The 25,547-nt window shown below is 44.3% G+C and overlaps 1 protein-coding gene across 2 annotated transcripts in view; it reads right to left on the bottom strand.

The window, feature by feature from the left end:
* slc6a2 (solute carrier family 6 member 2) overlaps positions 1-25,547 on the bottom strand; it is a 123,165-nt gene that overhangs the window by 18,919 nt on the left and 78,699 nt on the right. For both annotated transcript variants that reach the window (XM_033036313.1, XM_033036312.1), the window contains exons 7-8: positions 13,856-13,959; positions 1,404-1,528 (exon numbers count right to left, since the gene is read on the bottom strand). In XM_033036313.1, the coding sequence (XP_032892204.1) occupies positions 1,404-1,528; positions 13,856-13,959 (229 nt within the window). The remainder of the gene's footprint in view (positions 1-1,403; positions 1,529-13,855; positions 13,960-25,547) is intronic.

Raw genomic sequence — 25,547 nt, forward strand, 5'->3', positions numbered from 1 at the left:
TTATTTCATTCAAGTATTTGCACTGGATTTTCATCTGAAAAATGTAAGCTGTCACCACTAACTAATCTAATTGATTTTAGGATGGCAGGTTGCAAGGATTAAACAGTGAAAAAGCATTAAAATCTGATGTGAAACAGAGGGTGGTTCACTTAAATGCCCTCACAGTCTAATCTGTCACTTTTAATTAACTGATTGCTCTCACTTACTCAGTAAACTCATTCTCAAAGATTTATCTTCGAATCTGGAGATTGGTGAATCACATTTACTGGGAACATAATTTTTTTTTTACAAGGAATTGATGATCAATTTAAAGTTATCAACATCTAATCAAATACCAGATGACACTTAATTTCAATAACAGGAAATCTAATCCTCTAACCTGGTCTTTCTCCTCTGTAAAGATTGATTGTGGTTTTGCGATCTAATGCCCCTGTCCCACTTAGGAAACCTGAACGGAAACCTCTGGAGACTTTGCGCCCCACCCAAGGTTTCCGTGCGGTTCCCGGAGTTTTTTGTCAGTCTCCCTACGTAAATGGGACTAGTGTAGATGGAAACATAAAAACATAGAAACATAGAAAATAGGTGCAGGAGTAGGCCATTCGGCCCTTCGAGCCTGCACCGCCATTCAATATGATCATGGCTGATCATCCAACTCAGTATCCCGTACCTGCCTTCTCTCCATACCCCCTGAACCCTTTAGCCACAAGGGCCACATCTAACTCCCTCTTAAATATAGCCAATGAACTGGCTTCAACTACCTTCTCTGGCAGAGAATTCCACATTCACCACTCTCTGCGTGAAAAATGTTTTTCTCATCTCGGTCCTAAAAGACTTCCCTCTTATCCTTAAACTGTGACCCCTTGTTCTGGACTTCCCCAACATCGGGAATAATCTTCCTGCATCTAGCCTGTCCAATCCTTTAAGAATTTTGTAAGTTTCTATAAGATCCCCCCTCAATCTTCTAAATTCTAGCGAGTACAAGCCGAGTCTATCCAGTCTTTCTTCATATGAGAGTCCTGACATCCCAGGAATCAGTCTGGTGAACCTTCTCTGTACTCCCTCTATGGCAAGAATGTTTTTCCTCAGATTAGGAGACCAAAACTGTATGCAATACTCTAGGTGTGGTCTCACCAAGACCCTGTACAACCATGGGTGACTTTTTCACACAAAGGGTGGAAGGTGTATGGAATGAGCTGCCAGAGGAGTTAGTTGAGGCAGGGACTATCGCAACATTTAAGAAATAGTTAGACAGGTACATGGATAGGACAGATTTACAGGGAAATGGGCCAAACACAGGTAGGTGAGACTAGTGTAGATGGAAGTTGAAGGACCTGTTTCCACGCTGTATTACTATGGCTCTATACAATTGAAACCGTGCATTTAAAACTGTGCGACTGACTTACCATCTGTGGCTACCTCTGAAATATCAACTCCGTGCTTGTATGCCATGTAGCCCAACACAGAAAAGATAGCAAATCCTGAGAAGAAACTTGTCACGCAGTTGATGGAGCTGGTAAAAATTGCGTCTCTGTGACACACAAAAGAAAGCACAATTTAGATGGAAATTAAATGGAGATGAGGTAAGACATTTTCAGATATTTAATTATTAAGCATTAATTTTAGGAGTTTGTCTCCTATTTACCTTGAATGACCAAATACTTACCTTGTTCCAACATTCGATACTGATATTAACAGGATATAATCCACAACTGGAAAGCAGACATTAATTGCTACCATATCAAAAGATGCAAAAACAAATCTTAGGACTGAGAGTTCAAGAAGGAACTGCAGATGCTGGAAGATCGAAGGTACACAAAATTGCTGGAGAAACTCAGCGGGTGCAGCAGCATCTATGGAGCGAAGGAAATAGGCGACGTTTTGGGCCGAAACTCTTCTTCAGACTGGGACTGAGATTTCTTTTATCGGTATTTTCTGTTCTACATTTAGAATATTTACCTGTAAAATCATAAATCACTTGCTGCTGGTAATGCATCAACTCTTCAATGGATAGATAGATGCAAGTTTATATGGGCATATATTTTATTAGAAATGTGGATTAAGGAGATTGCATTGAATGGTATTGGTATTGGGTTTTGTGTTGTTAAATTACAATACTGTCACTTTGCATTAGGCTCCTCGAGTTCTGTGTTAAAGTCCTGACAATCAACGTGTAGTTCCATTACAGTGCCAGTGGGTGGCAGCACTGCGATGTACAAACTCTTTAACATCAGAGACTGCCCAAGCGTTGCTTGAAGCTTGGACATTTTATTTCAAAAGATTAAAGCAAACATGAATATTAAGAAAGACTCCTTTCTTCTCTATGAAGTGCGATTTAGCATTAATGACACTATGTTAATTGCACATATTGTTTTGCCTTTTGCTTTAAGTAGAATTGAATTTTAAGGTAGAGAGAGACACACAAGAAACTGCAGATGCTGAAATCTTGAGCAAAACACAAAGTGCCGGAGTAACTCAGCAGGTCAGGCAGCATCTCTGGAGGAAATGGATAGGCGATGTCTTAGGTCGGGACTGAAGAAGGATCTGAAGATGGGTCCCGACCCGAAACGTCGCCTTTCCATTTCCTCCACATATTCTGAGTTACTCCAGCACTTTGTGTTTTGCTCATTGTTTTAAATTAATTATGTATTTTAGCACTCATGTAATTTCCTCCTTGCAGTCTTTTTCCTTCCACTGTCTAAAAATCAAGTGTGATTTAAGTATCAATTATATTTCTGCGTGTTGTCTGAATCTGTGTGTCTGTAATGTTGTTGCAAGCAAGGTTTTCAGTGTACGTGTAACATCACCGCACTTGGGCATATGACAATAAACTCAACAACTTGAGAACCTCTGCAATGGAAATATCCTAAGCATTGATATCTGCATTTCACACTTTCTATACCATACTTGTTTGTGTCTTCTCCCATTCAATTTTCGGCATTTTCTTCCCCCATGGACAATCCGCCCATTAACTCAGTTTGCTCTGCCCATGTCATCATTAATATATTCTACAGAGGAGTATTCGCAATGCTTCTCTGTACAACATTCATTCAAGTGGGAGGCATACCCAGAGCATTAATACCAAATCCAACCTCACCTCCAGAATCCAGTATGACATAACACGATGTTATAACACTATGTTAGCACAGTGCCTCAGCTGGTAGAACTGATGTCTCGTCACCAGAGACCCGGGTTCCATCCCGAATCTCGGGAGCTGTCTGTGTGGAGTTTGCAAGTGTGGAGTTTCCTCCAGGTGCTCCAGTTTCCTCCCACATCCCAAAGACGTGCGGGTTTGTAAGTTAAGTGGCCTTCTGTAAAATGGAGCCTAGAGGGTAGGGAGTGGATGCGAAAGTGGGATAACAGAACTAGTGTGAACGGGCGATCAGTGGACGGCATGGACTCGGTGGGCTGAAGGGCCTGTGCGCGTGCTGTATCTCTAAACTAAACTAAAACTGGAGAGCGTTGAGAGAAAGCAAAGCTATGTGGTAAAGGTTAATAGGCTGACAATGTGTGGGCCTGTGAAGATATGGTGTAGAGAACTAATTTAATTTAGCCAAACCATTTGGTCTAAAATTCGATCCTTTCTTGTAATAAGAGAAGTAATTGGCCCTACAATAGCCCATACTAATCTTGCACATTAGAAACATTTCAGGCATTTCATTAAATAAAGTACAACGTTTGCAATCTTCCTGCAGGTGTGAGCATTAGGCCTTCATCATAATCCTCATTGCTCCACTTATTACTCCTCATACCTACATTAACCCTCTTCGTAAATGCTTCTTCCCACTCCTCCTCTATTGGTTCCCATTATTTCAATGATTTATAATTCTCCTGTCAATTTGTTGCACAATGTGAAGGAGAAAGTATGTGGGTTGTCTGTACAATTTATGTGGTGCCTTCACGATGACTCCACTGACAGAGCAGCAGATGGTTTGGAGAAACTGCTGGAGAAAAAAAATGAAAAGCATTTCCATAGTGCCTGTTCAATGCACCTGGAAATGGTTATGTACGTATAAAATTATAAATCATTAGTTTTGCTCAAAGTAGTTTCTAACCACTATGCAGATATAATTTCATTCGAACTGCTCAAGATCCAGGCTGACTATAAATCTCCAGGACCTGATGACCTGTACACTGACATTTTGAAATGCTATAGAGACGCTGGATAAATTGCCAGAACACAATATAAATCAGGAATCAAGAGGTGCACATATTAATGGTGAAGCAATATCATAGGGGATTCAGCAGGACAGGCAGCATCTCTGGAGAGAAGGAATGGGTGGCGATTCAGGTTGACTCAGGTCTGAAGAATGGTCTCGAATGAAATGTCACCCATTCCTTCTCTCCAGAGATGCTGCCTGTCCCGCTGAGTTACTCCAGCATTTTGTGTCTATCTTCAGTATAAACCAACATCTTTAGCTCCTTCTGACATATCACAGGGGGTTTATAGACTGGGCAAACCAAATTAACAGCAAACTTACTAATCATGCCTTGTACATCTTTGCCCAAATTGCTGGTATAACCCACAAACAACAATGGGCCCAGCACCAATCCATGAGGCCTACCACCAGTCACATGCCTCCAGTCCAAAAAACCTTCCACCATCATCCTCTGCTGCCTTCCATAAAGCCAATTCTCTACCCAGTAGCTAGTTCTCCTCAGATCCAATGTAATCTAACTTACCAGAGCAGCCTACTATGCCTCATAGCAAAAGGATTTGAGTATAGGAGCAGGGAGGTTCTAATGCAGTTGTACAGGGTCTTGGTGAGACCACACCTGGAGTATTGCGTACAGTTTTGGTCTCCAAATCTGAGGAAGGACATTATAGCCATAGAGGGAGTGCAGAGAAGGTTCACCAGACTGATTCCTGGGATGTCAGGACTTTCATATGAAGAAAGACTGGATAGACTTGGCTTATACTCGCTAGAATTTAGGAGATTGAGAGGGGATCTTATAGAAACGTACAAAATTCTTATGGGGTTGGACAGGCTAGATGCAGGAAGATTGTTCCCGATGTTGGGGAAGGCCAGGACAAGGGGTCACAGCTTAAGGATAAGGGGGAAATCCTTTAGGACCGAGATGAGAAGAAACTTTTTCACACAGAGAGTGGTGAATCTCTGGAACTCTCTGCCACAGAGGGTAGTTGAGGCCAGTTCATTGGCTATATTTAAGAGGGAGTTAGATGTGGCCCTTGTGGCTAAAGGGATCAGGGGGTATGGAGAGAAGGCAGGTACGGGATACTGAGTTGGATGATCAGCCATGATCATATTGAATGGCGGTGCAGGCTCGAAGGGCCGAATGGCCTACTCCTGCACCTATTTTCTATGTATCTATGTATCTATGCCGACCCTTATCAAATGCTATCTATGACTATGATTCTAAATGTTGTTATTGTACCTGCCTCAACCACTTCCTCGATCAGCTCGTTCCGTAAACATAACATCCTCTGTATGAAAAACCTGCCTTTCAGATTTCTTATGAAATCTTTTCCCTCTCACCTTAAACATATACTCCTTAGTTTCACATCTTACACACTAGGGTCAATGTACAGAAGCCAATTAACCTACAAACCCGCACGTCATTGGGATGTGGGAGGAAACCGGAGCACCCGGAGAAAGCCCACGTGTTTCACAGGGAAAATGCTGAACAAACAGCACCCATAGTCAGAATCAAACCGGGATCTCCGGCGTTGTAAGGCAGCAACTCTACCGTTGCGCCATTGTGCAGTTCAAACGCAGCAGCGGGTTGACCGGAAATGTTCCACACACTGAGTGATGTAGTTAATGATAATCTCACCACTTACAGCCATCCAAAGTTAAACGTTTAACAACCAAACTTAAACAAATGTAATAATTAAGCAGCAGCAACTTTCTCTCAACTTGTGGCTTCATTGCTTACAAAACATGTTTCAAAAATGTGGAAAGAGTGCACTAGAAGTACGACTACAAGACTGTTTGGTTTCGAAGTGGAATGAACTACGAAATGAGCTGCCAGTGGAGGTAATTGAGTCAGGTCGTTAGTTTAGTTTTAGTTTAGCTTAGTTTAGATTAGAGTTTAGATGATTATTGTCACATGTACCAAGGTGCAATGAAAAGCATTTGTTGGTTTGCTATCCAGTCAAAGAAAAGACTATACATGATTACAATCAAGTTGTCCACAATGTACAGATGAAGCATAAAGGGTACAACGTTTAGTGCAAAATTTTAACATTGAAGTCCGATAAACTCTGATTAAAGATAGTTCAAAGGTCTCAAATGAGGTAGATAGGAGTCTGGACCACACTCTAGCTGATGAGAGGTCATTTCAGTTGCCTGATAACAGCTGGGAAGAAACTGTCCCTGAATCTGGAGGTATGCAGTTCCATACTTCTCTACCTCCTGCCCAATGGGAGAGAGGAGAAGAGGGAGTGACTGGGGTGAGACTGGTTCGGGATAACAGCATTTAAAGGACATGTGGGCAGGTACATGGTTAGAAAGGTTTCGAGGGATATGGGCCAAATAAGCTCAAATGGGACTATCGTAGGTGAAGCATCTTGGTTGGCATGATTGAGTGGGGCAGAGGGCTTGTTTCATGCTCTATGACTATTGACACTCTTTTTGCAAGAAATTATGAAAAATAAGAGATAAAATAATCACCCTTTATATCTCTATTTTCTAATCCTTTCAATGATTGGAATTACAATGAAAAAAATCCATGAATTGTTCAGTAAAATCAATCATTGAGATAATAGGATAGTTTACTGCTTTGTTGACTTGAACCTACAAGTTTTTTAACAACACTGGACGTCTCCAAATTGCTTTTACTGGTGTAATTAATTTAGATTTCCTAAACTAAAAGGCATCATTCCGATGAAGTTTGTTTAATAATCATACTTGGCTTTTTGGCAAGAAAAGCAATAAGGACTTGACATTATGATAAGTTAAATTTTACACCAAACTCACACCATGACCAATTGATTTAATTAAACAATGTATAAATCTTGTAACACACAAACCACCAATTCCAAAGGCCATGAGAAACTTAATGATTCATGTAGTTTTACTTCCATACTAAGCTGTAGCTGTTCGAGGTATATGCAATCAAACACAAAACAAACTGGTGATTAAAAATATAGTTAAAGTTATACAATCAGCAAAGTGAGAATTTGTATTAATTGTAGTGTATATATTCACTGCCATCTTTTTGCAAAATCTGAACCAGATTATATAGAAAACCCAAGACAAATTAATTCCAAAATAGTCAAGAGTGGAGAGACTTTGTAGTTCCTCGGACTATCTTTAATCGGACTTCATTGGACTTTATCTTGCACTAAATGTTAATCACGTTATTCCCTTTCTCGTGTATCTGTACACTGCCAATGGCGCGATTGTAATCGCGTATCGTCTTTCCGCTGACTGGTTAGCACGCAACAAAAGCTTTTCACTGTACCTCGGTACACGTGACAATAAACCAACCTGAACTAAGAATGGAACGGATGTGAGAACGAAGGAGGCTGCCTACTCCTTGGAAAATAAAACGTTAATTTGAGTGCAAGCACAAAGACATCTCGGAATAGGATTCATAAATCATTAAATGGTAAACAAAGCAATAAAAGTGGGGACTGAGTACAGGGTTTCATTTTTAGTGGAATACGATCCGAAAGTGGGAACGGTTCATTAAACTTTTATGAAACCATGGTTCCACAATACGTTGGGCTTCAACCTTCACTTAAAGTTTTTCTTCGTCAATTACTACTGGAAGTTCACCTAAATAACGTCCATTCTCATATCCGGCAATTAAGCCATTTTTCAAAACAATTGAGGTCATGTTCACCTGGTATTAGCGGTCATTTGTCTTTGCTCCCACAGACCAGCGGAGAAAAATGTTGATCAGTTGCCTTGTTATAAATTATACGCTTATTAATTACATACTCTTAGACCATTACTAATTGTTTTGCTCTCCACAATGCAGAGGATTATAATATTGGTGCTAGAAGAAGTCTAAAGAAGGGTCTCGACCCGAAACGTCACCCATAGAATAGAATAGAATAGAATAGTTTCTTTATTGTCATTGTAACATGAACCATGTACAACGAAATTGTAAAATGTCAGCCAGTCAGTGCACCATTCAAACATTTCTAAAAAGCTAACGATACATACAAGGTAAAATATTTTAAAAAAGATAAACTAAAATAAATATCATAAAAATAGCACGCATAAACACCCAGCCCTACATCCTTCTGTCGATTTCACAGTCTCTTAGTATGTACTTCTGTGTACACAGTCTCTTAGTACCCATCCCTTCGCCCCAGAGATGCTGCCTGCTTGCTGAGTTACTCCAGCATTTTGTGTCTATCTTCGATTTAAACCAGCACCTGCAGTTCTTTCCTACACATTTTGTTTGCGAGAAGAAGTCTTTGAATCATAGTCATACAGTGTGGAAACAAGCCCTACGGCCCAACGTGCCCTCGCCGAGCAACATGTCCCATCTACACTGGTCCCCCCTGCCTGCATTTGGCCCATAGAAACATAGAAAACAGGTGAACGAGTAGGCCATTCAGCCCTTCGAGCCAGCACCGCCATTCAATATGATCATGGCCATATCCTTCTAACATACCCTATCTATGTACCTGTCCAAACATATGTAAAATATTGTGATTGTACCTGCCTCAACTACCTCCTCTCGCAGTTCATTCCATATACCCACCATCCTTTATGTACTGTATATCATTGTTTCCCCACTCACCTTAAACCTATATCCTCTGATTCCCCAACTCTGGGTAAAAGACTCTGTGCCTCCACCCTATCTATCCCCCTCATAATCTTATACACCTCCATCAGATCAACCCTCATCCTCTTGAGCTCCAAGAAATAAAGTCCCAGCCTACCCAACCTCTCCCTATCTATTCCTTTCAAAGTGTAAAACACACTGAAGGATACAACAGGAATTGAGAGAGAACAACTCTCAGGAAAGGTAGAAAAGGTCTGGATTCTTTATAAACAAGGATGAAACATGACCTGAGAAAAGTTCTTTAAACTTGTGAAGGAGTTCAGTGGAGTGGAAGCAGGATATATTTTTGTTCTCATTTTACACAAGCCATTATTTAGGAAGGAATGAAAGGGTGTACCTAGAAGGTAGGATGAAGTAAGTTCATTTCATAAGTTCATTTCATAAGTTTCATTATGCCATTTGGACCATCAGATCTACTCCGCCATTCAATCATGGCTGATCTATCTCTCCCTCCTAACCCCATTCTCCTGCCTTCTCCCCATAACCCCTGACACCTGCAGAGAGAAGATGAATGTGGAATCTAATTTAGTTGCACTGACTGAACTGTTTCTCTATTAAATCTATATAATTCTATCTTATTCAAGAAACGATGGGCAAAGGGACAGACACATTCATGGTGAAGCCTGTAATACAAACGAGATTCCAGAAACCAACCTCTGTAGCTCTGAAATCAAATGGACTTACACAAAATTAGATATGACCTGGACACCAGATGAAGAGGACTACAATCTTTTTCCAGGACTAGGAAGGAATAGCCTGCATCTTCAGTTAAGAATTAGGTTTATGAATTGAGAGCACAGAGGAAAAATATGATCATATTATCCATCAATCCTAGACTATAGTAATATCAAAAAACTCTCTGCTCTTGCAAAAGGATATTATATAAATTGGATTAATTACAGTAAATAAAATGTGGGTGAACAATTTTTGTGCTGGATTAACAAGGGAATATATAACATAAATAAGGGAATATATATATAAAACAGGATAGGACATGAGTCCTCATGTTTACCTAGGGCACTATTTAGACTAAGACGTGTAGGAAAGAACTGCAGATGCTGGTTTAAATCGAAGGAGGACACAAAATGCTGGAGTAACTCAGCGGTTCAGGCAGCATCTCTGGAGAGAAGGAATGGGTGACGTTCTCTCCAGAGATGCTGCCTGTCCTGCTGAGTTACTCCAGTATTTTGTGTCTATCTTCGAGATCTTTCCTCACACTAAGACATTAGACTTTAGAGATACAGTGCAGAAACAGACCCTTCGGCCCAACTGCTTCGCACATTTGGGACAATTTCAATTCTACCAATGCCAATTAACCTACAAACAAACCTGTACAACTTTGGAATGTGGGAGGAAACCAGGATACCCGGAGAAAACCCACACGGGGTCACAAGGAGAATGTACAAACTCCATACAGACGGCACCCGTAGTCAGGATCGAACCCGGGTCTCTGGCGCTGTGAGGCAGCTACTCTACCGCTGCGACACTGTGCTGCCTCAAGCCTCAAGGTACTTACAAGGATAATCACAGCACTTGTACAAGTCACTGTTAATTTGACTTCCACCGTTTGGGTAAATGACAAATTAACATGTTAAAATGAAAGCATAGAGAGCTACTGCCTCACAGCACCAGAGACCTGGTTGTGATTTACATTTTGTGTGGAGTCTGCACGTTCTCTCTGTGACAACGTGGGTTTTGTCCGGGTGCTCCAGTTTCCTCCCACATCCCAAAAACGTGCGGGTTTGGAGGTTAAATTGCTGCTGTAAATCATTCCTAATGTGCAGGGAGTGGATGAGAAAGTGGGATAACATAGATCTAGTGATTGATGGACGTTGTGGACTTGGTTGATCGTAGGGCCTGTTTCCATGCTGTATCTTTCAATGATTTTGAAACATAAAATCAAGCTACAAATCTGTGTAAAATAATTTTGATGCTTGTGCTGTGACATTGTTTTGGTAAATGTATAACAATGGCAGAAGAGTCACGGTAACAATTGTGAGCATCTTTTCAGGATTGGTCTCAAACTAAGGGCAGCACGGTGGCATATCAGTAGAGCTACTGCCTTACAGCACCAGAGACCTGGGTTCGAACCTGACCACAGGGCTTGTCTGTACCTAGTTTGAACGTTCTCCCCATGACCTACGTCGGTTTTCTCCGAGATCCTCAGTTTCCTCCCATGCTCCAGAGATGTGCAGGTTCGTACGTTGATTAGCTTGGTATAAATGTAACATTGTCCTTAGTGTGTGTAGGGTAGTGTTAATATGCGGGGATCGCTGGTCCATGCGGACTCTGCGGGCTGAAGTGCCTGTTTCCGCGCTGTATCTCTAAACTGAACTATGTTTTTAAGAAGGGATATCTGTTTCATGGAAAGCTGCATGTGCATTTATACAAACAGTACATGTGCTGAAACAGGAATTAAAATTGACCTATGCTTGGTGAAACAATGAATGGCAAGCACTTTGACAATGGTAATTATCACTATACAAACACTCTGACAATCCCTTTGCTACAACCAAATTATCCAACAATCAGTTTTAGATAAGCAGAAATTTCCTCAGATTTAATATCAAGAAAACTGAAGCCATCGTTTTTCCTGGACCAGGCTCCTGCCCTTTGCTGCCATTTGCCCAGCAACTATCAGCAGTGCTGCAATGTGGAGATCGATCCAAAACTATCCTTCAAGTTCAAGTTCAAGTTCAAGTTAGTTTATTGTCATGTGTCCCTGTATAGGACAATGAAATTCTTGCTTTGCTTAAGCACACAGAAAATAGTAGGCATTTACTACAAAACAGATAAATGTGTCCATATACCATGATATAAATATATACACACATGAATAAATAAACTGATAGTGCAAATAACAGAAAGTGGTTGGTAATAATCAGAGTTTTGTCCGAGCCAGGTTTAATAGCCTGATGGCTGAGGGGAAGTAACTATTCCTGAACCTGGTTGTTGCAGTCTTCAGGCTCCTGTACCTTCTACCTGAAGGTAGCAGGGAGATGAGTGTGTGGCCAGGATGGTGTGGGTCTTTCATGATACTGCCAGCCTTTTTGAGGCAGCGACTGCGATAGATCCCCTCGATGGAAGGAAGGTCAGAGCCGATGATGGACTGGGCAGTGTTTACTACTTTTTGTAGTCTTTTCCTTTCCAGGGCGCTCAAATTGCCGAACCAAGCCACGATGCAACCGGTCAGCATGCTCTCGACTGTGCACCTGTAGAAGTTAGAGAGAGTCTTCCTTGACAATCCGACTCTCCGTAATCTTCTCAGGAAGTAGAGGCGCTGGTCTGGCGTTATCTATGTGTAATCATTCTACTATTGACTCTAGCTTCACCTCTAACATCATTCTCCCCTTAAACCTCCCTACTTCACTTCCCTCCCTTGACACAACCCATAAACAACTTCACGTGGCACGGTGGTGCAGCGGTAGAGCTGCTGCCTCACAGCGCCAGAGACCCGGGTTTCATCCTGACCTTGGGTGCTGCCTGTGCAGAGGTTGCATGTTCTCCCAGTGGTGCAGGGTCATGACCAGAAACATCACCCATCCCTTTTCTCCGGAGATGCTGCCTGACCCGCTGAGTTACTCCAGCGCTTTTGTCTACCAGCATTTGTAGTTTCAGTGTTTTGACTTCCTGTGACCTGTGTGGGTTCCCTCTGGGTGCTCTGGTTTCCTTCAACTTACCAAAGATGTACAGGGCGTAGGTTAATTGGCTTCTGCAAATTGCCCCTAGTGCGTAGGATGCGAAAGTGTGAAAACATCGAACTAGTGTGAACGGGAGATTGCTGGTTGGCATGGACTCAGTGGGCCATAGGGCCTGTTTGCTCGCTGTATCTCTAAGCTCTGAACTATTTTCACTGAACCTTTGGTCATTTAAAGACATTCCAGCAATATGCCTTTGGTCATTTTAAAACATGAAGGTTGACATATAACCGCAAACCATTGTTAAAATTGTATTGCATTCAGCTATAAGCACAGGCCCATACAACATAATGAGCCCTTTCTAACACGTTACTTATTCTTGTAAAGATTCATGTGTTTACATTTGTAGTTTAATGAACTGACTCTCACAATTCTACAAAATGAACGGTGCCAATGATTTAACAGTTAAAGCACTGAGACGAGGAGGAAAACAAACTTTGACATGTGAGATTTATTTCTTCAGTACTGTATTCATTCAGCTTTCAACCTTGGACCTTGTTATTTGAGTATCTAAAGTTCAAGATTATGCAAGTCAAAAATAATAAAAGAGCCAAAAAAAAAAAAATTAGTTTAGTTTAGAGATACAGCGTGGAAACAGGAACCTCGGCTGATCGAGTTCGCGCCGACTAGCGATCACTGCACATTAACACTATCCTACACACACTAGGGACAATTTACACTAATACCGAGACAATTAACCTACAAACCTGTACGTCTTTGGAATGTGTGGGAGGAAACAAGATCTAGGAGAAAACTCATGCAGATCTCGAGGAGAATGTATAAACTCCGTACAGACAGCACCCTTAGTCAGGATTGAACCTGGGTCTCTGGCGATGTAAGGCAGCAACACTACCGCTGTGCCACCATGCCGCCCTCATGCTGGTTTACAAAGATAGACACAAATTAGCCTTGGGCTTCTAATGCAAAATTGATTTAGGTTCCTCTTAGGATCCGTAGTCAGGATCGAACCGGGGTCTCTGGTGTTGTAACTCTACCGCTGCGCCACCGTGCCGTTCATGATGCTGTTATATTTTGAAGTCTGGATAAGGTGTGATTCGGAGACAGATTCTATGTGCTCTTGCCTTTAGCATTCAGCACTGCTGGACTTAGGGGTTTGTGAGAAACTGTCAAAGTTGTGCATTTTGTAGTTTATTTTAATTCAGTTCAGAGATACAGCGCGGAAACAGGCCAACAGGAGAACGTACAAACTCTGTACAGACAGTACCCGTAGTCAGGACCGAACCCGGGTCTCTGGCACTGTAAGGCAGCAACTCTACAACTGCGCCACTGTTCCACACGCAGATCATGCAGAGAATGGAAACAATCCATGGCACAAGAAGTTTTTTGTTGTGAATAGTTACTTTAAACAAAAACTCAATTGGGACCCTTACCGATAGCAGTTGTTGTCAAATTTGTTATAACTGGCAAATGCAATGATAACACCAAAGCCAGCTCCAAGGGAGTAGAAGATCTGAGTTGCTGCATCGATCCAGACCTACGGACACAGAGGGAATACAATTATTCATTAGGCAGAGACAGCACTTGATAAAAATACCCTTTAGTTAGTTCATATGCATGATGCATCGTTGCAATCAGAGTCATCATCAATTGCTCAAGTGTAGTGGTGAGGAGCCACCTTTGAGAGCCTCTGGATTCATAGTCATAGAGTCACACAGTGTAGAAACAGGCCCTTCAGCCCAACATGTCCCTGCTACACTAGTCCCACCTGCCTACATTTGGACCACATCTCTCCAAACCAGGCTTATCCATGTACCATTATTTATCCTTATAATAAAGTTATCACCACACATTCTAGGATTAGGGCATATTGATAAGGACGTTTTTGTTTAGTTCAGGGTTTAGTTTAGGATAACAGCGTGGAAACAGGCCCTTCGGCCCACTGTGCTCACGGCGACCATCGATCAGACGTTCGTACTGGTTGAATGCTATCCCACTATTGCATCCTACACACTGGGGGCAATTTACAGGAGCTAATTAACCTACAAACCTGCACATCTTTGGAGTGTAGGAGGAAACCAACTCCATACAGATAGCTCCCGTAGTCAGGATCGAACCGGGGTCTCTGGTGTTGTGAGGCAGCAACTCTACCGCTGCGCCACCGTGCCGCTCATGATGCTGTTATATTTTGAAGTCTGGATGAGGTGTGATTTTGGGGACGGATTCTACGCACTCTTGCCTTTAGCATTCAGCACGGCTGGAGTTAGGGGTTTGTGAGAAACTGTCAAAGTTGTGCATTTTGTAGGATTGCAATAATAGCTAAAGATGGGGACAGGGGAGATTTAACCTGGTGGATAGGTTCGTGACGAGTACACTGCTAGTCACCACCCCAAAAAATGTTGCGTTTCTTTGAGTGCGATTCGGAACTACATTCAAGTTGGCAAGTCATCGAGTCGTAGAGTCATACAGTGTGGAAACAGGTCGTTCGGCCCAACTTGCTCACACCGACCAACCTGTCCCATCTTCACTAGTCTGTTTGGCCCATATCTCACGAAACCTATCCCATCGATGTCTAAATGTTTCTTAAATGTTGTGATAGTATCTACCGCAACTACCTCCTCCGGCAGCTCGTTCCGTACAGCCCACCACCCTTTACGTCAAAATGTAACCCATCAGACTCCTATTCAATCTTTCCCTTCTCACCTTAAACCTGTGTCCGCTGGTTCTGAATTCCCCTACGCTGAGCAATAGATTCTGTGATCTATTCCTCTCATGATTTTGTACATCTCTATAAGATGGCTCCTCATCCTCCTGCACTCCAAGGAAAAGAGTCCTAGTGTACTCAACCACTCCCTATAGTTCAGGCTCTTGAGTCCTGGAAACATCCTTGTAAACCTTCTCTGCACCTTTTCCAACTTGACAACATCAAGTGTAGGATATCCAATCTCCCAGTTGACTTGAGGCTTGCACGTAGCAGGAAGAAACTTCGGAAGTCAAAGGTAACTCAATCAGGGCAGTATCTGACCTACTATGGAAGCTAGAGTACATATGTAGTTGATACAAAAAGCTGGAGTAACTCAGCAGATAAGGCAGCATCTCTGGAGAACATAGATAGGCGACGTTTCAAGTCGGGACTCTTCTTCCGACTGATTGTAGTGGGGAGAGTGGGGTAAAAAACTGGAAACAAAGAAAAAACAGAACAAATTGAGGCCGGTAAGGATTGTAAACTGTTCCTAGTGTGTGTAAGATAGTGTTAGTGTGCGGGGATCGCTGGTCGGCGCGGACTCGGTGGGCTGAAGGGTCTGTATCTCTAAAACTAAACTAAATTTTATGAGTTCTTTTTTAGACAAGCATCTGCAGTTCAATCTATAATCGACAAAAGTATTCCTTGTAAATCAATACATTGACTATGTATGAATGGATGAATACATTTTGTTGGCCAAGTATTCACATACAAGGAATTTGCCTTGGTGCTCCGCCCGCAAGTGACAACATGACATACAGTGACAGTTAGAAATGACGCATAAAACATTAAACATTAATACTGCATGGAGAGTGTAGATGGTTTATGCTTGCAACCTATAAGGTAGCTACCTCAATACCACTAACCACGCCCAGCCATATCAGTATAACTGTGATATCCTCCCCTTGTTCCTCCCTGTTTGTTCCAGTACGCCTGAAGACTAGATGCAGTCAGTACTGGGACATGTGTGACATGTGCCTTAATTAAAGACTCAGTAAAGGTTACAGTGTGTCAGACTTGGATCCTTTACATGGTGTCAGAAAGTTAAACGCGCGCCTCATGTTTATCGGGTTTTATTTGTCCCTAGTCTAACTAGTGTTTAATTCCCCATTCACCATGGCATTCTCATGCCGAAAGCCCTCTCCCCTTGTCTTTGACGCTGACATTGCGGAACGTTGGGCTACTTTCGTGATGGACTACAACCACTTCATCAACATCGTGCACCGAAATGACCCTGATGCGGTCGGTCAAAGCCTCGCTCCTGCTGAACCTTGCCGGTCCTGATGCTGTGAAACGAGCTCAGGCTTTCAACTATAATCCAGCGGTCCTGGATGACAACGACCAGGTCGGTCAGGACATGGTGTTTTCTGTCCTCGATGCCAGGAGCTCGTTCTGACAAATACCTCTAGACAAACGGTCCTCAGACTTAACCACTTTTGGCACACCCTTCGGAAGATTCAAATTTTTGCGGATGCCGTTCGGCATCAACTCCGCTAGCGAAGTGTTTCAACGCTCCATGGAGCAACTGTTTGCTGGTCTGCCGTGTACCATTATTGTGGACGATATCCTGGTCTATGGGAAAGATGCTGATGAGCATGACCACCATCTCCGACGGATTCTAGACCGCGCTCGCCAGATCAACTTAAAACTTAACCCGTCAAAGTGCAGGTTCCGTGTAGCTGAAGTACCCTATGTTGGCCACATCTTCACAGCCCACGGGCTGAAACCTGATCCGCAGAAGACCAACGCTATCTCTGAGCTGCCTGCCCCGACAGATGTTACCAGCCTGCAGCGTTTCCTGGGCATGGTCAACTATTCGGGGAAGTTTATCCCCGACCTCAGCGAGTTGAGCGCACCCCTGAGGCAACTGACGAATAAAGGCATTGCCTGGTCCTGGTTTCCCCAACACCAGCAGGCTTTCGACTTCCTCAAAACGAAGCTGATCAGCACGCCGACTCTCAAGTTTTTCGATCTGCAGCGTCCGATTGTCGTTACGTGTGATGCTTCCCGTTTCGGACTAGGTGCCGCCTGCCTGCAGCTCTATGATGATGGCTCGCTGCAGCCCATTTCTTATGCCTCGCGAACCATGACGGACACTGAGCAGCGCTATGCACAAATCGAGAAGGATCTTCTTGCAGTTGTGTTCGCCTGCTCCAAGTTCAAGGACTTCCTTTTCGGTACCAGGTTCACCGTCGAGACGGATCATCAACCCTTGGTGACAATCCTCAACAAACCTATCCACATCGCTCCAGCCAGACTCCAGTGAATGATGTTACAGCTCCAGCGGTTCGACTTTCAGATCGTTTACAAGAGGGGCACTGAGATGCATGTGGCTGACGCGCTGTCCAGAGCCCCCCGGTCCTCCTGCGACAGACATCCCTACGAACAGGAGGATCTGCAGGTACTGAATGTCAACTTTGTTCCCTCTAAGCAGCTGCAGTGCCTGGTTGAGCACACTGCCAACGACCCTGACCTGCAACAGCTCGCAGCTGTCATCCAGCGCGGGTGGCCAAGCAAACGAACCTCGCTGCCTGCTGGTGTTCACCCTTTCTTTCTGGTTCGCGATGAACTAGTGCTCCGGGACGGGATCATCATCAAGGGTCACAAGGTGGTTGTCCCTGCCTCCCTATACGACTTGTACTACAACGCTGCCCACATGGGGCATCCCGGAGCCGATGCCACTGTCTCACATGCCCAAGAACAATACTATTGGCCCGGCATGGCAAAGTACATTAAGGCCCGAGTAGCCTCCTGTCCTGATTGCAACACTCTTGCCCCACATCAGCAGCGCCAGCCACTTCTGCAGCAGCCCGCCCCTGCTATGCCCTGGTCATCGCTGGCTGCTGACATATTCGAATGGCGTGGAAAGCAATACCTAGTGTTGGTCGACTCCTACTCGAACTGGTTCGAAGTGGACCTTCTCCCTGCCATCACCTCTGAAATGGTCATCAGTAAGCTGCGCCGACTCTTCGCCACTTTTGGGTCCCTGGTCCGTTTGCAGACCGACAACGGCCGTCAATTCACCAGTGCTGAATTTAAAGCTTTCGCTGTGAAGTGGAACTTCACTCACTACACCAGCAGCACTGAATACCCGCAGAGCAATGGCCTGGCTGAACGTGCTGTCCGCAGTGCCAAGAATTTGCTCGAGCAGTCTCGTCTTTCCAATGGTGACTTCTACCAGGGTCTGTTAAACCTTCGTAACATTTCCAGGGACAATACCATGCGATCCCCTGCCCAGCGTCTGAGGTCCCGCGTTCTTCGCCCACCGATGCCGATCGCCCAACAATCCCTGGTGCCCAAGGTCCTCCAGCCTGCTGCCGTCCAGCAACGGATTGCTCAAAGGCATGAAGTACAGCGCCGCTCTCACGACAAGTCCTGCCGCCCGCTCTCACCTCTACTGCCTGGCCAGGTCGTCCGCATGCAGACAGCCACCGGATTCTCCCGACTAGCAACCGTGGTTGGGGTGGACAATTCACCCAGATCCTACTTGGTGGACTTTGAAGGAACTATCTACCGCCGTAGCCGCCAGCACCTGTTGGCCGTCAACGAGCCTCAGCCTCCTCCTGCGGCCCCCTATGCTCCTCCGTTGCGTTTCGAGCCTCCCACTACTAACTACCCCTCAGCTCCCTGCATGGCCCGGTCAGTCCGCTTGCCGCGTTCTCCTCCCTCTGCCCTTTCGGGGTTCTCCTCCCCTGCCCGCTCTCCTTCTCCTCCTTCTCCCCCGCCTGCTTCCCCAGGCTCGCCTGTGCCGGTCGGGTCACCTTCCGCATTCCCGCTTGGGTCTCCGCCGGCTTTCTCCTTCCCGGCTGATATTGCTCCTCCTCCTCGTCTTCTTTCGGGTGGGGAGGGTGAGGGTGCCGTGCGCACTCGCTCGGGTCGGGTTGTCAAACCCCCTGTCCGTTACGGTGATTTCGTTTAGATTTGCAGGTGTTGTATAACCACCCTGCCACTGTTAGAACTTCAATTTTAAATTTCTAAGGGAAAGGATGTAGATGGTTTATGCATGCAACCTATAATGTAGCTACCTCAACACCACTAACCACGCCCAGCCATCTCAGTATAACTGTGATATCCTCCCCTTGTTCCTCCCTGTTTGTTCCAGTACGCCTGAAGACAAGATGCAGTCAGTACTGGGACATGTGTGACATGTGCCTTAATTAAAGACTCAGTAAAGGTTACAGTGTGTCAGACTTGACTCCTTTACAGAGAGGAAATACTACAACTGACTGAGTTTTTGCAGAAGTACACAGTATCTTTACTATCATCCCCCTCCTCTGCAATTTTGAAATATATAAACTTAACTTTGGTCGTACATGGTTGGATTCTGGCGTGAATATAAATAGGACGGTGAAGGCCAACCTCCCTTATAAACTGATTAAATAAGTGGGTGGATTACATTAAAGATGCAATGTTCCAAATGAAAGCTTTGTATATTTCCACACCTACAAGACTTCAAACTGAAGTTGCAATGCCAGTTTCGCGGCACGGTGGCGCAGCGGTAGAGTTGCTGCCTCACAGCGCCAGGGACCTGGGTTCAATCATGTCTACCGGTGCTGTCTGCACGGAGTTTGTACGTTCTCCCCATGACTGCGTGGGTTTTCTCCGGGTGCTCCGGTTTCCAAAGCCGTACAGGTTTGTAGGCTAATTGGCTGTGGTAAAATTGTAAATCGTGCCCAGTGTGTGTAGGATAATGTTAGTGTGTGGGGTTCGCTGGTCGGCGTAGATTTGGTGGGCTGAAGGGCCTGTTTCTGTGCTGTATCTCTACGCTAAACTAAATTAAACGAAACTAAAGTATTTAAATTAATAGCATCTTGTATGAAAGGCCAGAAAATGCCCTCTCTCTTGCTGTTTAATTCATCAGACAGCCCGTTTTTTTTGTTTAAAACATGCGCACTCTGTAATGCTGGGTACACCTAAGCAGTGGATTAAGTTTTCAGGGAGAGAGCATCAACAGTACATGTTACAAAGACCAGATGTCTAAGAGCTGCTACATAACAAAATGTTGTTTTATTCCCTCTTCCCTATCATCGAAATATCACTGATGCAGCCAGAACCCTTCAGTCATGACATTGCCCAGATGATTTATGTTCTCGTTACGCTGCCAAGAAGCAGACTATCAAACAAAAACAATCAAAGCCACACTCGATGTCCCCTCCGACAGAGTAAACTCTGGGTATCTATCGTACCAGGGTCAGGATTATCGGGACCACCGCTTATCGCAGAGAGGTTGGTGCCTTCTGCCCATGTCAGGGTGACAATTGTACTGCAGGATGCAGCCACAGTAAACTGTAAACAGTTGGGGCAATGCCGGAGTTCATCACGCCAAAGTGAGCGAAACAAACAACACGAGGAATTTCTTTAGCCAGAGGGTGGTGAATCTGTGGAATTCATTGCCACAGGCAATGGCTTTGGAGGCCAAGTCAGTGGGTATGTTGAAGGCAGAGATTGACAGATACTTGATTAGTTATGCCCCTGTCCCACTTAGGAAACCTGAATGGAAACCACTGGAGACTTTGCGCCCCACCCAAGGTTTCCATGCGGTTCCCGGAGGTTGCAAGTGGTTGCCGGAGGTTGCAGGTAGTGGAAGCAGGTAGGGAGACTGACAAAAACCTCCGGGAACCGCACGGAAACCTTGGGTGGGGCGCAAAGTCTCCAGAGGTTTCCGTTCAGGTTTCCTAAGTGGGACAGGGGCGTAAGGGTGTCATGGGTGTCAAGGGTTATAAGAATAAGGCAAGTGAAGGGGGATGAGAGGGAAAGATAGATCAGCCATGATTGAATGGTGGAGTAGACTCGATGGGCCAAATGGCCTACTTCTTTTCCTATGACTTATGAACTTATGAGGTGGAATGTCTATCTCTCTTTAATCTTTTCCATCAAACTGCGGCAGATTTTAATGTTAAAAAAAACAAGTACAGTACTGAAATAGATTGTATCTGCCCTGAATTTCTACCACCAACTAAACTCTTCCCAACGCTGGCTTTGCAAGTGATGGGGTGAATGTTCCGTTATTTCCCTCTGTAGGTTGCACCTGAAGCAATAAATGTGGCCATACGGAGACACAAGGAACTGCAGATGCTGGGATACAACACAAAAATGCTGGATTAACTCAGCGTGCCAGGCGGCATCTCTGGAGGACGTGGTAGGGTGACATTTTGGGTCTGCACCCCTCTTAAGACTCAGATTGTGAGCAACCATATCTGAGGTGGGAGATTGCAACCTTCACGTGGTCCGCCCTGTTTCGACGAATGCAATCAACCTGGCGTGCACAATCAAGTAAGATCAAATAGAACAAGTTGTCCTACAACTTTAGGCTGTGCACGCCATACGCAAGAAGAAGAAGAAGAAGCCAGCGTGTCTGAGAAAGGATGTGCTGGCTCTGGAGAGGGTCCAGAGGAGGTTTACAAGAATGATCCCAGGAATGAGTGGGTTAACCAATAATGAGCATTTGTCGACACTGGGCCTGTACTCGCTGGAGTTTAGAATGAGGGGGAACCTCATTGAAACATACAGCATAGTGAATTGGATATAGTGGATATGGAGAAGATGAGTCCACTGGTGTGAGAATCTAGGACTAGTGGTCACAGCCTCAGAATTAAAGGACGTTCTTTTAGGAAGGAGATGAGGAGACATTTCTTTAGGCAAAGGGTGGTGAATCTGTGGAATTCTTTGCCACAGAAGACTGTGGAAGCCAAGTCAATGGATATTTTTAAGGCAGAGATAGATAGATTCTTGATTAGTATGGGCGTCAGAGGTTATTGGGAGAAGGCAGAAGAATGGGGTTAGGAGGGAGAGATAAATCAGCCATGATTGAATGGCGGAGTAGACTTGATGGGCCAAATGGCCTAATTCTACTCCTATTCCTTATGACCTTACAATAGTAGCTTAGATGCTGGTTGGGCCTGACATAGGAGGCCTGTCAATGGAGCTGTAGCCAAGTGGCACAAGATGGCGGCGTGAGCAACGCACGTGGCTGAGGTAGCGAGTCTGGGTCAGAACATGGTTGAAGAGCAGGAGAACAGCAGCGATCACAGAGGGGGGGCAGTGAGAGAGAGAGAGAGTCTCACAGAACCCTGCCAGAGAGAGGAGGAGAACCTCTTCAAAGTAGGCCAGAAGGAACTGCAGATGCTGCTTTAAACCGAAGATAGACACAAAATGCTGGAGTAAGTCAGCGGTTCAGGTAGCATCTCTGGAGAAAAGGAATGGGTGACATTATGGGTCTTCATATTAAGAGTCAGGGGAAAGGGAAAGGGAAAGGAGAGATATAGATGGCGATATAGAGAGATATCTTTCATGTATTTATTCTATATCCCTCTATATCACCTTCTATATCTCTTGTTTTCCTTTCCCCTGGATCTCAGTCTGAAGAAGGGTCTCGACCCAAAATTTGGCAGTGGAGCAAGTAAAATGGAGACTGAATGAGCTGCAGATGCTGGAACCTTGCATGGAACACAAAGTGCTGGAGTGACTCAACGGATCAGGCAACATCTCTGGAGGACATGCATAGGCGACGTTTCGGAGCGGGACATTTCCTCAGATCTGATGTGGCAATATCTCAGCCAACTCTGATAATCCATAACACAACTTGGTCAGAGTTGGCAATCTTCCCCTTCTTGTATTGCCAGCTAAAGGCAGTACAATTAAATACCAACTTGTTCAGCTTGGTACAATTAACCTCTTGGCAGCACACAAGGTGGCGTCCCAAGGGAAGTCTCCGGAAGTCTTGAGGATCTTACTGGAATTTATGCCACAATACTCTGGCCGAGTGGAGAAAGCCACAGAGAATCGAGTTTACTGATTATAATTTAGTTTAGTTTAGTTGAGAGATACAGCGTGGAAACAGGCCCTTCGGCCCACCGTGTCCGCACCGACCAGCGATCCCCGCACACTAACACTATCCTACACACACTCGGGGCAAATTACACTTATACCAAGCCAATTAACCTACAAACTTTAGAGTTTGGGAGGAAACCGAAGATAGAAACATGGAAACATAGAAAATAGGTGCAGGAGTAGGCCATTCGGCCCTTCGAGCCTGCACCGCCATTCAATATGATCATGGCTGATCATCCAACTCAGTATCCTGTATCTGCCTTCTCTCCATACCCCCTGATCCCTTTAGCCACAAGGGCCACATCTAACTCCCTCTTAAATATAGCCAATGAACTGGCCTCAACTACCTTCTGTGGCAGAGAGTTCCACAGATTCACCACTCTCTGTGTGAAAAATGATTTTCTCATCTCGGTCCTAAAATATTTCCCCTTTATCCATAAACTGTGACCACTTGTCCTGGACTTCCCCAACATCTGGAACAATCTTCCTGCATCTAGCCTATCCAACCCCTTAAGAATTTTGTAAGTTTCTATAAGATCCCCCCTCAATCTTCTAAATTCTAGCGAGTACAAACCAAGTCTATCCAGTCTTTCTTCATATGAAAGTCCTGACATCCCAGGAATCTGTCTGGTGAACCTTCTCTGTACTCCCTCTATGGCAAGAATGTCTTTGGTAAGAAAGATCTCGGAGAAAACCCATACGGTCACAGGGAGAACATGCAAACTCCATACAGACAGACCCCTAGTCGGGATCAAACCCGGGTCTCTAGCTCTGCAAGCGCCGTAAGGCAGCAACTCTATTGCTGCTCCACTGTGGCTACCCACTCTTAAATGTCCATGCTGTATCTCTAAACTAAACTAAACTAAACTAAACTAAACTAAACTAAACTAAACTAAACTAAACTAAACTAAACTAAACTAAACTGAACTGAACTGAACTAAACTAAACTAAACTAAAGTATCTGCAGTTACTTGTGTCCAGTATCTGTGTAGATGGGTGGTTATTGGCCAGCAATATATTACTATGCTGTTTATAAATTTACAGGCTAACTAAGGGGCTATAATTTCTACTGCAGTAACTTCAAATGCATCAGCAAGATACACCATAAAACTGCTTACATCGTTCAACAAGTATTAGCAACTGAGTACTCCAGTTGCATTCATAAATTTGTAGAGTGGAACTACAGGTACATCTCAATTGCCGTATTCCTCCTCTTTTGTGTTTCATCCTTGATAATCAGAAGAGTAGTTCCAGATGTTTAAAATCTACCTTTCCAAAATGTCTGAGTTTCCAAAGAATGTGCCTTGTATGATTTGAAAGAGCATAACAACAGCAGATGTTCATTTGTACCTTGTCGGTCCGCAAATATGAGCATTGAAAACCCACTTAGTTGGGCCGATGTTGCTAAATATTCACCGCATTAGTTTAGTTTCGTTTATTTTAGAGATACAGCGCGGAAACAGGCCCTTCGGCCCACCGAATCCCCGCCAATCAGCGATCCCCGCACGCTAAAGGGCCTGTCCCACTTGCCGACTTTTTCAGCGACTGTCGGCGTCATTGACTGACGTATCAGGTCACCGATGCGGCGTGATGCGGCCTGATGGGGCGGTGACACGGCGTGCCGACGAATGACCCGGGGTGTTGCAACATTTTTTTGTCACCGCTGGATTTTGAAATGTACAAAATATTTTGGCGACACTGATATGACGCCAGCAGTCGCCGAAAAAATCGCCACGTGGGACCGGCCCTTAACACTACGCTACACACACTAGGGGCAATTTTACATTTTATACCAAACCTATTAACCTACAAACCTGTACGTCGTTGGAATGTGGGAGCAAACTGGAGATCTCGGAGAAAACGGGGAGTCGTGCAAACTCCGTACAGGCAGCATACATAGTCAGGATCGAACCCGGGTCTCTGGCACTGTCAGGCAGCAACTCTTCCACTGCACCACCATGCTACCTTACAAGTGAGATTATTAATGTACCGGCAATATATTTGCAAGGTTTTGTGCTTTAAAGGCTTTCCTCATCCTTCTTCTTTTCCAATTGTTTACTTTAGATTCCCAAAAGGAAGCTTCTAATTTTATCTTGCTGCAAATTTCCGATTAGAAAAACAGATCTTCTTGTCTGGAAAATGAATTTTCTGAACTTATCATCCTACCCACCTCTCGCAGTGAACACAGCAACTTGCCAAAGAGCCGGATGTCCTGCTCTACAAATTAAGAGAGGGAGCAGGGATGACATAAAGAGTGACCAGAGTTTGAACTGGATGCTTGGGCACTGGTTAGGACGAGTGCCATCTCCACTAATCACTTACCCCAGGAATAATACTTGCAATTCCTCAGTCAAAAGATGATAAACTATTAAACCCTCCATGCTGCAGTCTCTCTTCATTAGTGATAGAAGCAGAATTAGGTCATTCGCCCCTTCAAGTCTCCTCTGCCATACAATCATGGCTGATCTATCTTTACCCTTCTCCTGCCTTTTCCCCTGACAACCACACTAATCAAGAATCTATCTATCTCTGCCTTAAACATATCCATTGAC

This window comes from Amblyraja radiata, chromosome 17, assembly GCF_010909765.2.
Source record: "Amblyraja radiata isolate CabotCenter1 chromosome 17, sAmbRad1.1.pri, whole genome shotgun sequence".
Lineage (NCBI taxonomy): Eukaryota > Metazoa > Chordata > Chondrichthyes > Rajiformes > Rajidae > Amblyraja > Amblyraja radiata.